The 13,896-nt window shown below is 54.6% G+C and overlaps 1 protein-coding gene across 1 annotated transcript in view; it reads right to left on the reverse strand.

The window, feature by feature from the left end:
- The window catches only part of LOC101689691 (ATP-binding cassette sub-family A member 17-like), a 62,148-nt gene that overhangs the window by 47,070 nt on the left and 1,182 nt on the right, over positions 1-13,896 (reverse strand). Inside the window, exons 2-8 of the mRNA XM_045071938.1 lie at positions 13,443-13,701; positions 11,074-11,201; positions 10,058-10,220; positions 8,524-8,783; positions 7,775-7,891; positions 6,773-6,890; positions 2,140-2,313 (exon numbers count right to left, since the gene is read on the reverse strand). Of these exons, the coding sequence (XP_044927873.1) occupies positions 2,140-2,313; positions 6,773-6,890; positions 7,775-7,891; positions 8,524-8,783; positions 10,058-10,220; positions 11,074-11,201; positions 13,443-13,701 (1,219 nt within the window). The remainder of the gene's footprint in view (positions 1-2,139; positions 2,314-6,772; positions 6,891-7,774; positions 7,892-8,523; positions 8,784-10,057; positions 10,221-11,073; positions 11,202-13,442; positions 13,702-13,896) is intronic.

Here is a 13,896-nt window from a genome sequence, read left to right on the forward strand (position 1 = left end):
CCCGAAGTCTGCTCTCCCTTCTACCGCTTTGGGACTCAGCCAATCTCCTGCTTACTCCTTTCTCTCTCTATCTGATGCTTCTAGTCTTCCGTTGGCTCAGTACTGAATTACGGGATCAGCTCCGCATAGCCAAGCCTGAAGTTAATTATCTTTCCTTTCCTCCTGCTAAGTATTTATGCCCTCTCGGTTCTGACATTACCCCCTCAAAGAGCCCCTCTTATGTATTTTAATCTCACCTGTTCAAAATACAACAAAACACAATAAAACCTGAAGGCGTCTCTCTCAGGGCGAACCACTGGCTTTGGCTCCCGTTGAAAAGCACTTGGTTCACCTTTCGGGTCCTCCAGCTTCTCGTAAGATTTTCCTCCTGCCGTCTGCTGTGCTCTCTCTTACGCTGGCGTGTCCCGTGTAGACGTCTCCTTCGTATTCTTGTCTGGGATTTGCGGGCCTCCTGGCGTCCAGTTTGGGGAGGGATCTGGGCTCTGTCTCTTCAGAAGCATTTCTCCTGCCCCATTCTCTCGTTTCCTGCGGGACCTCTGCTTAAATGGGGGCAAGCTCTCCCCACGCTTCTCTGAATGTTTTCTCAGCTCTCGTGCACATTTTCGCATCTTTTTGGTCCTCTCTGCTGCCTCCCGCGTGGTTTCTTCTAACCCAGTTCCAGGTCATAACCCTCTCCCAGCGGTTTCAAAGCCACCGCGAGCCTACCCAAACACTGCCTTTAGAGAAGAACGTATACTGAGCGTTGCTGTCTTATAATCTGAGCCTTGGTAATTCCAAAACGTGGGACTTTTCTGCTGGCTCTCACCCGCGGTGGCTTATTGCCTTGGGTTTTTAATTGCTTTCTACTGTGTTGCGTTTTGCCCTGGAGAACGCGTCTGGGAGGATTCATCGTGACGAGGATGAAAGTGCTTCTGCCAGGCACCTGAGTGGGGGCTCTGTCCTCCCAGGACCACCGGAAATTGCAACCCGCTTGAGGGTCCCTGGACGGCCCTCGCGGGGTGACCCCGGGCTGCAGCCCTGCCAGATTCTCAGGTGCAAATTTCTCCTGGGTTCTCCTCCACAATGTGTCAGCACCACAGCACCTTCCCCAAGGCCCTATCGTTTATGAGGGGTTGGGGTGCGGATGCGGGGACAGACTCCCCAGCTTCACTTCAAGAAAGCCGGTGGGGAGAAGAGAATCTCAGCTGTCAACAGAAAGTCCCCATAAAGTTCCCCTATCCACTTCCTAACATAGGAGGAGTCACAGAGACCTTATGAATTCTACATTCCCCCGTGCTCATTTCGGAAGTGTGGCCTCATCAGTGTTTTCTTAAGGACAGCCACTCACCGGCAATAAATTCTGGTCAGCTTCACACCCTTAACCCTTCACACCCTTAACCCATTGAGACCACCCTGTTAAACAGAGAAGTAAATTGGTAGGTGGTTCCAGGTCATTGGAAATTATCCCTGTTGCAGTAGGAAGACCCACAAACCAGATCCAACCTAGAACTCCCATCCCTGCTGCCGGTCCCTAAACCAGGCTGTAGCGTCTAGAACCAGAACTCGAGATAGAAGCCGATGCTGAGCCGTGAGGTCGCCATGAAGTCGCTTGCTACAGTGTCCACGGGCGGCTTCGTGCCTCCGAGATGGGCGCCGGTTCCACCCAGAAAGCTTCCTGAGCCCAGCAGGCCCTCGGTTTGGATGTGTTAGCTGCCAGCTTCTGCGGTGGCCATCGGCATCCTGAGGAATTCTCCCACCTCCGGAAGGTAGGACAAGCGAGCCTGTGAGGGTGCGCTTCCCAGAGTGGAGCTTACGAGGCCCCCAGGCTGCCCCCAAGTCTGTGCGCGAGGAACGTGGCATCTGCGAATGGCCCTCCGTTATCTGCAAAGTTCTAACGTGCTCACCGACTCAGCTCTGTCTTCTCCATGTAACTACATAGGCTTGTAATTGCAAAGTTGTTACTGGCTTTAGCTGGGCTCCCAAACCACTGAGAGCCGTGTGGTGTGAACCGTGTCCTACCACCCACCGTGGTTGCCAGGGTGTTGCAAGCGCTCTTGAGGCTGAAAGAAGCTGCCTGTGAGGGCCTTGCAGAAACGCAGGTCCCCTGGCCCCTCTGAGCTTCAAGGTCACCCCCCACTCCGCGGGAAAGAGAGGGCTCACCTTTTATCTCAAACGTGGAGATTAATTGGACCCCCTGTGCCATGGCCACGTTGGAGAGCAGACAGAAGACCAGCTTTTGGAAGTGCGTCCTCTGGGGGTAGCTGAACATGAAGTACAGGTACGGGAGGTACGTGAAGAAGAAGCTGATGCCCCCCGCGGCAGCTGCGATGTGGGCTGCGGGAAGACACGGCAGCGGCCATCAGCCACACGCCAGGTGGCCCAGGCCCCTTCCTGCCTCAGCTGGGCAGGGGGGCGGCGGATCTGCGGGGACCTTGTTGTCCCAGAAGGGAAGCAGCCTTTTACAGACTCTGTGCTTCCACTCTTGGAAAGGCTAAGGGCACCTGCGGCACTACCGGCGGGCATGGATCCGTAAGGGCACAGGTCTGTGTCTGCCGCAGACAGCATGGACAGCGTCTCCTACAGCCCGAGCCCTCCCTGCACAGATGGTGGCCTACAACGCAGCCCCCAGCCCAGCAGCCTACCGACAGCCCCTCACAGAGCCTTCACACCCTCCCTGCTGGCAGAGGAGGAAACGGAGGCTCAGCCACAGTAAGTACGTGTGTGCAGGGTCGTGCAACTCGGGAAGCACTGTCAGGGTCTCGGGGTTTTCCCGGCTGTGGGCACAGCCCTCCGGACTGGGAGATGAGCCAGGCCGACCACAGGTTGGGAGACGAGCTCGGGTGCGATGCCGATGTTCAGCTCCTGGGAAGTGGAGAGTGTAGGAGCCGGGGAGGTGAGGATGGCATCCACGAAGGAAAGCGCCCCGTTGAGGCTCCAGACGGCCCTGCCCGAAGCCGGCTTCATGAACCATGGCTGACCTTCGATCTTGTCGACGTCTCTTGAGTTTCAGGTTCTCCGTTTGTAACAGGCCTTAAGAACTGCTAATATTTATTAAGCTTTTGCTCTGTACCAAGTACTGTTCTCAGCACTTTCCCTATAATATCCCATTTAATCCTCATAACAGAGTCACAAATACTGTGGCTTTCCCATTTCCCAGAGGGGGAAACGGATGCACCGTCTGTGTGGACTTGCTCAAGGTCAGGGTCCGCACAGAGAGCCCCGTGAGGCCAGCACAGCTGTCAACCTCGGTGCGGAGGGGAGAAAGGCTGTGGTCCATTGCGGGTCGAGAAGAAGTTCCAAAGTGCTGTCTCAGAGAGGTGAGAGGCAAACTGACCATGGGACGTGGGTGGGTTGCAAGGCCAGGGGACCTCACTGAGACCCGGAAAACAGTCTGCCCAGGGGAGAGTTTTTCTCCAGCCAAGTTCCCCTGCTCAGGGGTAGGTGCAGGGGGGCAGGGAGCCTGGTGGGAGCCGGGCTGAGAACCTGCAGCGCCAGCTCAGTGGACAGGTGTAAGTTTAAGGAGTCAAAGTCATGATGGGCCCCAGGATCGGAGCGGCTGGGGAAGCCGGCCAGGCACACGGTGGGGTGACGGCTAGTGGAGCAGCGTTAGGGGCGACGATCAGGTGTCTCAATGGGGGTCAAAGAATTACTGGGAGGGGCAGGTGTGAGAGGGAAGAAGCTAAACAGGGAGATGAGGGGCCAAGAATGAGGTGTTTGGGGCAAGGCGTTACTGGCAAGGCTGAGGTTTAGAGAATGAAGCACTCCAGCGAGTGTGGAAGGGGACAGGCAGCAGCAGAGTCCTGGGTAAGAAGGAGTGTGGTCTAGTCGGATGACACCCTCCTGGTCAAAGTGTCTGAGTGCTCTGAGCAGGGAGGGCAGAGGCGTGGTCTGGAGGCAGCAGGCAGGAGTGGGGGACACCTTCCCACCCGCAGCCTGGCGGGGGGGCGGGTCCTGGGTGGCAGCGCTAGCATCCTTCAAAGATCCCCAGGGAGGCATTTCCTGGGGCTCCGTTATAAATCACAGATTTGGGGGGAGGTGTTTTAAGCTTCAATTTTAATTTGATTTTAATTTTAATTGTTTTCTCGATTTCGTTTTTGGAGCGTTCACTGCTAGTGTCTAGAAACACAACGGTTTTCTACGTGTTCATCTGTAGCCTGCAAACTTGCTGAGCTTATTTAATGGCTCTAAAAGTTGCTATTGTGGATTCTTAAGGGTTTTCTCTATATAAGATCGTGTCATATTTGCATGGAGAGAGTTTTGCTTCTTCCTCTCCAGCTGCCTTTTCTGTTTCACTCTTAATTGCTCTGCCTAGAACCTCCTGTACATTGCTGAGCGGCAGAGGGGCGAGTGGTCATCTTATCTGTTTCCCGATCTTATGGGGAACGCTTCCAGTTGTTCAGCATTGAATCTGAGGTTAGCGATAGGGTTTTTGTGAATGCTCACTGTCGGTCGAGATACTTCCTTTATATTCTAGTCTGTTAAGTGTTTTTATCATGAAAAGCACTGGATTTTGGGCGCCTGGGTGGCTCAGTGGGTTAAGCCGCTGCCTTCGGCTCAGGTCATGATCTCAGGGTCCTGGGATCGAGTCCCGCATCGGGCTCTCTGCTCAGTAGGGAGCCTGCTTCCTCCTCTCTCTCTGCCTGTCTCTCTGCCTACTTGTGATCTCTCTCTGTCAAATAAATAAATAAAATCTTTTAAAAAAAAAAAAAAGAAGAAGAAGAAGAAAAGCACTGGATTTTGTCCCATGCTTTTTCAGTATCATTTGAGACAAATAAAAGTGAATAAAATTGTGTTTATTTTTTCCTGCATCCAAAGTAGTGTGTTAAATATATTGTTTTTCATATGTTGAATTATTCTTTTTTTTAAGCTTTTTATTTTAATTCGAGTATACTTAAAATACAGTGGTGATTATCCTTGTATCCTTGGTATAAATCCCCCTTGGCATGGTGTGTAATCATTTAACTATGCTGTTGGTTTAGTTTGCCAGTATTTTGTTGAGGACTTTTTACATCTTTCTTTATAAGGAATACTGGTGTGTAGTTTTACTGGTCTGCTGTCTTTCCTGGTTTGGGTATCCAGATAATGGTATCCTACAGAATGAGTCTGGAATATCTGTGTTCTTATTTTTCAATTCTAAGTTTTCTTTCATTTATTCTGTGGACTGTCTTTCTACTTTCTTGATGGTATCCTTTGAAGCACAAAAGTTTTTAATATTGATTTAATCCAATTTATCGAGCCTCTTCCTTATGGCTTATGCTGTTGGTGTCATGTCTGAGAAAACACCGTCTAACCCAAGATCACAAAGATTCATGGCTGAATTTTCTTTTAAAGGTTTTGCAGTTTTAGCTCTTACCTTTGGGTTTATAAGCAACTTTGAGTTAATTCTTACGTACCGTGTGAGGCGGAGGTCCAACGTCATCCTTGTGTGTGTACACACGCAGCTGGTCCAGCTCTCTTTGTTGAAAAGACTAAACCTGCCCTGCTGAATTGTCCCAGCCCCTTCGTCAAAAACCGGTTGATCGCGAACTCTGCAGCGGCGCTACATTCCTGATCCCACTTGTGACTCTTGCTGCTATTTGCTCTCTAGTCTGGTCTTGCTTTGCTGTGCATCTGACCTCTCTGGTTTTGCCTTTTCTTTCCAGCCCTCTGCTTCCTTCTTGTGCTTGACCACAAGTTCAGTATTTTGGGTTTTTGTTTTCAGCACCATGTTAGCCTTAACTTTGAAGTACGCTTTGATACTCGTGCTCCAGGGTCCCCACATAATTCTCTTGCTCGACCCCGACTCCAGCCATGCTTGTCCTGGAGCTACTGCGGGAGTGGGGGGGGACTTGGTATAGCTTTCAAATCAGGAGACAGCGTCCAGGCGCAGTCAACCTCCCAAGGAACACACTCCCATCTTGGCGGAGTCGGTATTTGCCAGGACCCACATATTAGACTATTACAACGTGATGTTTGATGTAAAATATTCACAGATGTCAAGAGTAAACTGCCTGGCTTCATTTATAACATATTTTGATTTTTGCCCAAGTTCTCGTAAGCCCTCTTTCTGTCACCAGCTGCTGGACCCACCCTCCATGAATGTTTTTACCTCTGCCTCTCTATTGGAATTCTCCCATACTCTGACTTTGACCCCATTTCCTGTTATTTGTGTCCCTAGTAGTTCATTGATTCTCCCAATAATTTTGTTTTATTTTAGAGATTTTATTTATTTATTTGACAGAGATCACAAGTAGGCAAAGAGGCAGGCAGAGAGAGGGGGAAGCAGGCTCCCTGCTAAGCAGAGAGCCTGATACAGGGCTCGATCCCAGGACCCTGGGATCACGACCTGAGCCAAAGGCAGAGGCTTTAACCCACTGAGCCACCCAGACGCCCCTGATTCTCCCAATAATTTTAGAGGTAATACCCCTCCTGACAGGACCGAAGTCCCAGGAATTCTATTCTTACTGTGGTGTCCTGGAAGCTACCCTACCTTTGTGCCCAAGTCACAACCAAGATCTGGGAAACCATCAGCACTGATGCCTGACCCCTCATCTCCGTCCAATGTGGGACTTAACCATTTGTATCCCTCTGAAACGACATTGAGAAGCCAAACAGCAGAAAAACATACCTACCCGAGCTGGTTCCCTAAGCCTTTGATGGGGCATGGAATTAGCCCATTGTTACAGTAAGTGCAGAGGTGACAACCTGGCTTTGGAGGCACGATAATTCATGCCGTGGGTGACCCAAAGAGCGGCACTGCCAGAAAGAGAAGTCATGAACACCCTCCCTGACAGCCAGCGGCGTCGGGACTCACCTTTTTGAAAGAATGTGCTGATCATGAATGCAAAGAAAATGGTGGCCGTAGCAAAGCATAGTAGAAAAACGAATATCAAACTAGGGTCGCTGTTTCTGAACACCGTCACACCGTTCACCTGCGAGGCAGCCACAGGCGGGCGCCATTTTTACATGGAGGGAATGGGAAGACACGAAATACCCGTTAACAAGGCAGGAATTAAACACACACACACACCGAAAACGCACGAGATGATCCTAATTAAACAACACATGCCGATTTTTGGGAGGCAGACTTTGGTCCGGTGTCCATCATCATTTACAGATGATGCCTTGTCCGTGCACCGTTCTTTAAAGAAGGCACAAGTCTGAATGCAGGGTGAATCTCTTGCTGTCATGAGGGACTTTATCGCATTGGTCACTGTCACTATTACAGAGGACTACAGTATTCCTTTTGGTAGCTTACGTCTGTCTCCTCTTTTTGACACTTCCTGGCCATTTTCTTTGTTTTATGTGTTGTGCTGTGTGGCTGGGTTTTCTTGCCTTCCCTTACCCAAAGGGCCCCAACGTTGGCAATTTAGAAGGTAGATTTTCATACATCCACATGGGGGATGATAATTTAGTCCTTGAATGGAAGTTAGCAAATCGGAATCCTGAATTTCAACAGTAACGTGGAAGGAAAATTTAACAAGGTAGCAGGGGCCTGAGAGACATCCTCATCTCTTCCAAGAACTGTTTTCAACTCTGCGTAGAGTGCAAAATGTGCCATGTCTTAAAGTTTCTGAAACACATCTCTCGGAATTCCACTTTCCTAATGAAACTAACCATGCCCGTGGCCAGCCCTTGCAGACCCGAGAGTGGAAGGAGGGTCAGGCTCTCCCGGGCAGTGCAGGTTCTGCGCCTGAGCCCCACCAAGCTGCGGTACCACTAGCTGTGTGCTCGCCGGGGGCCGAGCCTCAGCACACACACACCCCCGGCCCCCCTCTGCACCGCTGAGCACCTCCCGGGGCCCGGAGACGCATACCTGCGTGCAGAAGAGGACGGTCATGAGAGAGACGGCGATAAGGGCAGAGATGAAGAATGTGAGGAACCAGGCGGCCCAGTGCTGCCGGCTGCTCGCCCCCATCATGCACATGTACTCCTGCGGAAAGCAGAAGAGCTAGCGGTTTCACGAGTTCGGCTGAGACGCCCACCACCCCTGCCCAGCCGGCCTCGGTCTAGAGCACGCTGTATGCGCCAGCACGCAGAGCAAACAGCCACGGCAGGTGTGGCCAGGCAGGGTCCCTGGAAGCTATATCTAGGCACAGTCACAAGAATCCGCCAAAGGGGAAGAAAATTAGAGAGTAAGAAGGTCGATGGCCTCCAAAGAGAGAACCGTGAGGAGAGAAGTCACGGGAGCGAGGACAGCAGGGAAACCGGCGGGAGCAGCCCTGTGCCCGGCGGGGCCTCCCGGCAGAGGGCTCCTAGCTACAGCGGCAAAACAGCAAGCTGCTCCCAGGGGGTCACTCCCCTCCTGTGCGTTTCTCAGGGAACCCCTCAGCAAGCCCCTCCAGATCGGTGCCCCCGCCCGAGCCCCAAAGCAAGGGCTCACATCGTCACAACAGATGGGGTCGCCTCAGTGATGAGCGGGTCCAAGGACAGAAGACCGTCCACCAACCAGCTCCCCTTGGAGGCCCCTATGAGGCCTTGGCAACCTCTGCCCTGCCTTGGCCTCACCCCGCTCGGGGCATTTCTCATGCGGCAGAGGCTCACGTCCCACGCCGGCCCGGTTACCTTCAGCCTCTTCTCCTTCTCCCGGGCCACGGAATTGATGATGATGAGCTCGAGGCAGAGGAAGCTGAGCGTGAGCAGGAGAGGGAACTCGCTCTGCAGGACCAGCAAGAACGTGTCCTGGATGTGGGCTCCGTGCGGGAACTGCTTCACCAGCACTGTGAGATCCTGGAACATCTGGGCGGTGGCATTGTGGGCGTGGTGCCGCATGATGGCCTTGTCCAGCGCATGCTGTAGGGTCAGGAAGCCTTCCTTGCTGTATCCTGAATGAGAGCAGAGCGCACACTGGGCATGAGACACCCAGGAAGACCCACGCGGCAGGACACCCGATGAGTCAGATGGTCGTGGCTAACGGGTCATGAAGGCATGCCGAAGGGGGGGGCGACAGGCTCCCCACTTCCTGCTGCTGCGTGGAAGGAGGAGCAGAGTCGCCACGGCCCCCATGGCTGTGATTGGCACAGAGACCAATCACAGAGACCGGGGCAAAGGTGTCCCGAGGAGACAAGGGATGTGCCCCACAATGCTCTCGTGTGATGGGCCCACAGCCCCTCTGCTCGGGGCTCGGGCTCCCGGGAAAGGGGGCCCGCTCTGCACTGCCAGTCATCCAAGACGCATGGCATGGTTCAGTTCAAAGCACTTGGGAGACACGGTGCCCCTCCCCAACTATGACCTGTCTCTGAGCGGTCACCACTGTGTTCCGAGGGTAACAGGCATCGGCGTTTGCTGCCAAGCCTCACAAACAGTCGTGACCGTAAGCAGCCCTTGTTCTGATACAGTGTCGTCGGTGGGCTGAGATCATCTTTTGGGAAAAGATGAAAGGTGAAGGGCAGAGACCCAGGCCTGGGGGTCTTGTAAGAGGCAATGGCCCTACCTCCAAGCGCAGTTCTGGGCCCTCCTGTGGGCAGAGGCAGGGCGGGGCGCACAGGAGTGAGGTGGAGGCATCCAAGGTCTCCCGAGGGCCCAGCCCCCCGTGGGCCCCAGATCCGGGAGGTTGAACGTGGGAGGAACACACGGTCGGTACTAAAATCCCAGGAGTGTCACGTGGTCTTGACTGCGTGTTGGAGTTTCCTCCGCAGAAGGGCTGGAAACTTTCTGGAATCACATGGGTCTGTGAGCCCTTGGTTTACACTCCCTCGCTGGCCGCTGGCCGGGCAGGCCCAGAGTGTGGGCTCGTCCCACAGTGAGGTGCGGCTTGTCGGCGCCCTGTCCTGCGAGCAGCTTGTGCCCTGCAGGGAGAGCCCCCCCAGCCCCTGACAAAGAGGGAGCCCAGAGCTCTACGGTGACACGGGGAACGTGCGTCCTTCAGGAGGACGAGCGGGTGTCCCCAGCCTGCTGGAAGCTAAGGCAAATGTTAGTGTGCACAGAAACCTAAGGGACGCCCCCTCCTTGTTTCTGTAAAACGCTTCCTTCCTTCGCAGAGCAGTTTGGCGTCGCTGCAACACAGGGGGACGCCTCACTGCCGCTTCCTCTGATAATTTCTCCCTCATCCTCTCCCGAAACGTTCAGGGCCAGGTGGCGCGCACGCAGGCTTCCTCACCAGGGAGGCCCCCGTCGAAATGTCCGAAGGCCCGGGGCACTTGGCTAGGGTTCAGAGGGTAGCGCAGGCCTGTGCACCAGCCCTCCAGGTGCTCATGGTCGGCGGCGACCTTCAAGGCCAAGGGGCTCCTGTGCACGCTGCTCAGGCGCAGGCGGTACTTGATCTGTGGGGGGAAGGGGGACCACGGTCACCAGACCCTGACGCCCAGAGGACCCAGGACAGAGCAGCCCCGGGGCCTGAAGCCGGCCCGGAGCCCCCGTGAGAAGGCCACGGTTGGGCAAGTCACGTGACCTTTTTGTGGTTTCCTCGTCAGGGAAGGGGGAGGTGTTACGGACTGTGGGGTTCAGTCGGTGACCCCAGGGCGAGCCTGGTCTACATGCTAGCCACGCGTTGCTGGCTGTGGATACGTACGTCCGTCTCTGCCTTCCAGCACCCCACGCAGGTTCTGACACTCTAGACGTGATGGTATGGCCCGACACCAAAGCTTTCCCACCCCAGACAGGAGCGCCTGCCTTCCCCTCAGACAGACAGACCTCCCACTTTGAGTCCGTGCCTGTCACCGTGGTGACTAGGACCAGTCCTTCTGGAAAATGCCTCTTCCCAGCTCCCTTCTGGGCACAAACTCATTTAAGACTCCAGGTTAGGAACTACTATTAATCCCATTATGCTGGCAAGGAAACTGAGCCCCAGAAAGGCCAGTGCCCTTCCCACAGCTAGACGGCCCAGCAGTTGTGGATTGGGCTCCAGTCCGTAACCAGGCGGTTGGCACGCATGTTCCCCTCCCCTCGGAGGTAGCCTCCCCTGCACAAGGCTCCCCTTGGAAGGAGCCTGAGAACCGGAGGGGCCCCTGGGTCTAGGCTGCAAGGAGTGAAGCCCGGAGGACTGACTTCCCTCCTCCGGCAGTAAGACAGTAACACAGGACAACAGAGGGACAGCTCAGGTGACAAGACTCGCTCATGGACTCACCCCCCGGGCTGGGCAGTGCCATCAGGCCGTGCCAGAGAGGCTGTCCTTACCTTCAATGGCAGGGGCTGCTTGCTGTCCCTGAAGCTGTGATCCAAGACAATTCCAGCCCACACATAGAAGCCTTTGGGATCCTGGATTATGTAATTCTCAAAGACGGGCACTGAAGAATAGCCTAGAACTGCGGAGAGAAGACCCAGCCCATGAGGGGCTGGCGGGATGGCCCACGCAGCCCACCCATTGCCGTCCTCCCTGGGCAGGGGCTCCCACTTCTCAGATGAGGGCCGCAAGCCTCACTCACTCCCTTGAGCCTTCTGCAAACCTGCGAGCCCACGGAGGGTGGCCGCGAGCCATGCAAGGACTGGAAGGAAAGCCCTGGAACCCACAGTCAGCGCCACATTCCTCTTAGCAGGGGTCAGCCCAACACCTGGGGCAGAATACCCACGGCAATACGACAAGACAGGAGCCAGAAGCAATAAAACAGAAGCAAACGTTGAAGACCTCGACCCCAAGAAAAGATAAACTGCCTGAGCTGGGATCTTAAGGAAAGACAGAATAGAAATGCTTTCCTCTTGGCGGAGGCCACTGAGGGATCCCTAGAAATGGGGTGGAAAACCAGCCCGGATTCAAAGCCTGAATGTTTTGGGAGCAGGAGGGCTGCCCACTGAGAAAGGCCCAAAGCGGGCAGGAGGGCTTCTGACCCACCATGTCCCACTGCAGATTTAAAATATATATATATTCTATTTATTTCAGAGAGAGAGAGAGAGAGAACAAGCAGGGGGAGCTGCAGAGGGAAAGGGAGAAGCAGGCTCCCCGCTGAGCAGGGAGCCCGATGCGGGATTCAATCCCAGGAACCTGGGATCACGACCTGAGCCAAAGGCAGACAGCCAACCCACGGAGCCACCCAGGCGCCCCTCCGGCTGTAGACTGATCTCGAATTCATCCACACAGCTCCGTGTCTGCCTATGTGTCCAGCGCCCTCCCCGGCCTTCTCCTGAATGTCTGTGAAGACCACGGGCCCTGGTCTTTCTTCCAGAAAACAGTCAGAGTTGGCTTTTCTAGAACAAATCAGGTAACTTCTCTTCTTAAAACCCTTCCCGGGGCACCTGGCTGGCTCAGTGGGTTGAGCCTCTGCCTTCGGCTCGGGTCATGATCTCAGGGTCCTGGGATCAAGCCCAGCATCCAGCTCTCTGCTCGGCAGGGAGCCTGCTTCCTCCTCTCTCTCTGCCTGCCTCTCTGCCTGCTTGTGATCTCTGTCTGTCAAATACATAAATAAAATCTTATTTAAAAAAAAAAAAAAAAACCCTGGGCGGTCTTGGGAATGAGAAGGAAACCCAGGACCTGGACAAGGCCTTTGAGGCTCCTGCAGACACTCCGACCTCAGCGGGACCACTCTCCCCACTTCCTTCCTCGCTCACGGCTGCCAGCTCCCCAACCCTATGGCAGGCCCCCCTCTGGCCGTCCTCGAGCCCTAAGGTCACCCCCGTAGTTCATTTCACAATCTCACATTTGTGAAAGATACGACTGGACCGGCACGGGATTTCAGGGCGCTAGGCAAGCACAAGGCACCAAACAGCCGTCCCAGCACGCATGTCCACAGGCGGGCTTTGAAAAGAGTGTGTGCACGAGGAGTGCTCCGGGCTGCATGGGGACAGCCCCGCCTTTTCACTCTGTACCTTCTGCGTTACTGAAATGCCTTTACAAAAACATATGCCATAATTAGAACTTTGGGAAATCACCTAACGTTTTGTGGACTCTGTGTTTTGAAAGGCCATGTCGGCCTCAGTGCATTCATCCATCCAGCCAATGTGTACCAAGGGGGCAGTAGGTGCCAGGCACGTGGTAGGCCCAGAGGGGAGCAGAACAGACGTGGGCCTCTGTCCTCGTGGAGCCGGAGCCCCACCAGGGATGGCAGGTGCCGCCCAGAGAGCCATTAGTGGCTGTGCGGTGAGAGAGACGGAGGCAAGGGTGAGAGACCTAAGCCCCAGCTGCTTAGCTAAGCACCATTAAGAGGATAGGCCGGAACAGCCCTCAGGAGGCGTGTGGGGCGCAGGGGAGCCTGGAGAAGGGTCTGCTTGGCTCTTCCACCTCCTGTGCAGTATAAGCAACTGGAGGGGCTGAAGCACCGGCTGGCCAGTCCCTGCTGAACTCTGAGAGATCTCCCTGGCTCCATGCAGAGACGGGACTAGAAGGGGTCAGGAGGAGAAGAGAGACCCATCGGAGCACTAATTCAGAATCTCTCAAGTGTCGGGGGCACAGCTGCAGGATCCGAGTCCCCCCCGGGCTGCTCTCCCACCACTCTGCAGACTTTCTCGGATTCGGAGACCCCGATTTGGAATCATGTCCGTGAACACCCTCTGGAGAAGGCCTCCAACTCTGGAAAAATGCCCTGCCCCGCCCCTCCCCCATCTTCATGTCTCACCTTCAAACTCAACATCGAAGGCGTCCTGCACCATCTCCGTGACAGCCCTCAGCGCGTCGCTCTGGGACGGGATGTACGCGAGCTGGTATTTAGCCTGCGTGGGGAAGTAGAAGAACGCTGGCAGCAAACTGATGTTGACGGCGGGGTGGTTCAGAGGAGGCCATTTCCTGGGCACACTGTGGACGCGAAGGTACATGGCGATCGCAGAGAACAACAGCGGCGTGAGGGCCTCGAGCACGGCGACCAGGGGCTTCCGCTTCTGCAGCAGAAAGGAAAGCATGTGTTCACCAGAAGCAGGACGCACGTGTTAAGTCACCCGGTGCCGAGGCTTCCCCTAGGACAGTTCGCAAAGCTCCAATGGGAACCGACCGGACTTGCAGAAAGGGGCCCCGTTCTAAGCTGATTTTTTTCTTTCCTCCATTATTAGAACCCAACCTGACTTCGACATTCAGTC

Source organism: Mustela putorius, unplaced genomic scaffold (assembly GCF_011764305.1).
Source record: "Mustela putorius furo isolate JIRA1106 unplaced genomic scaffold, ASM1176430v1.1 tig00004007_pilon_pilon_pilon, whole genome shotgun sequence".
Classification (NCBI taxonomy): domain Eukaryota; kingdom Metazoa; phylum Chordata; class Mammalia; order Carnivora; family Mustelidae; genus Mustela; species Mustela putorius.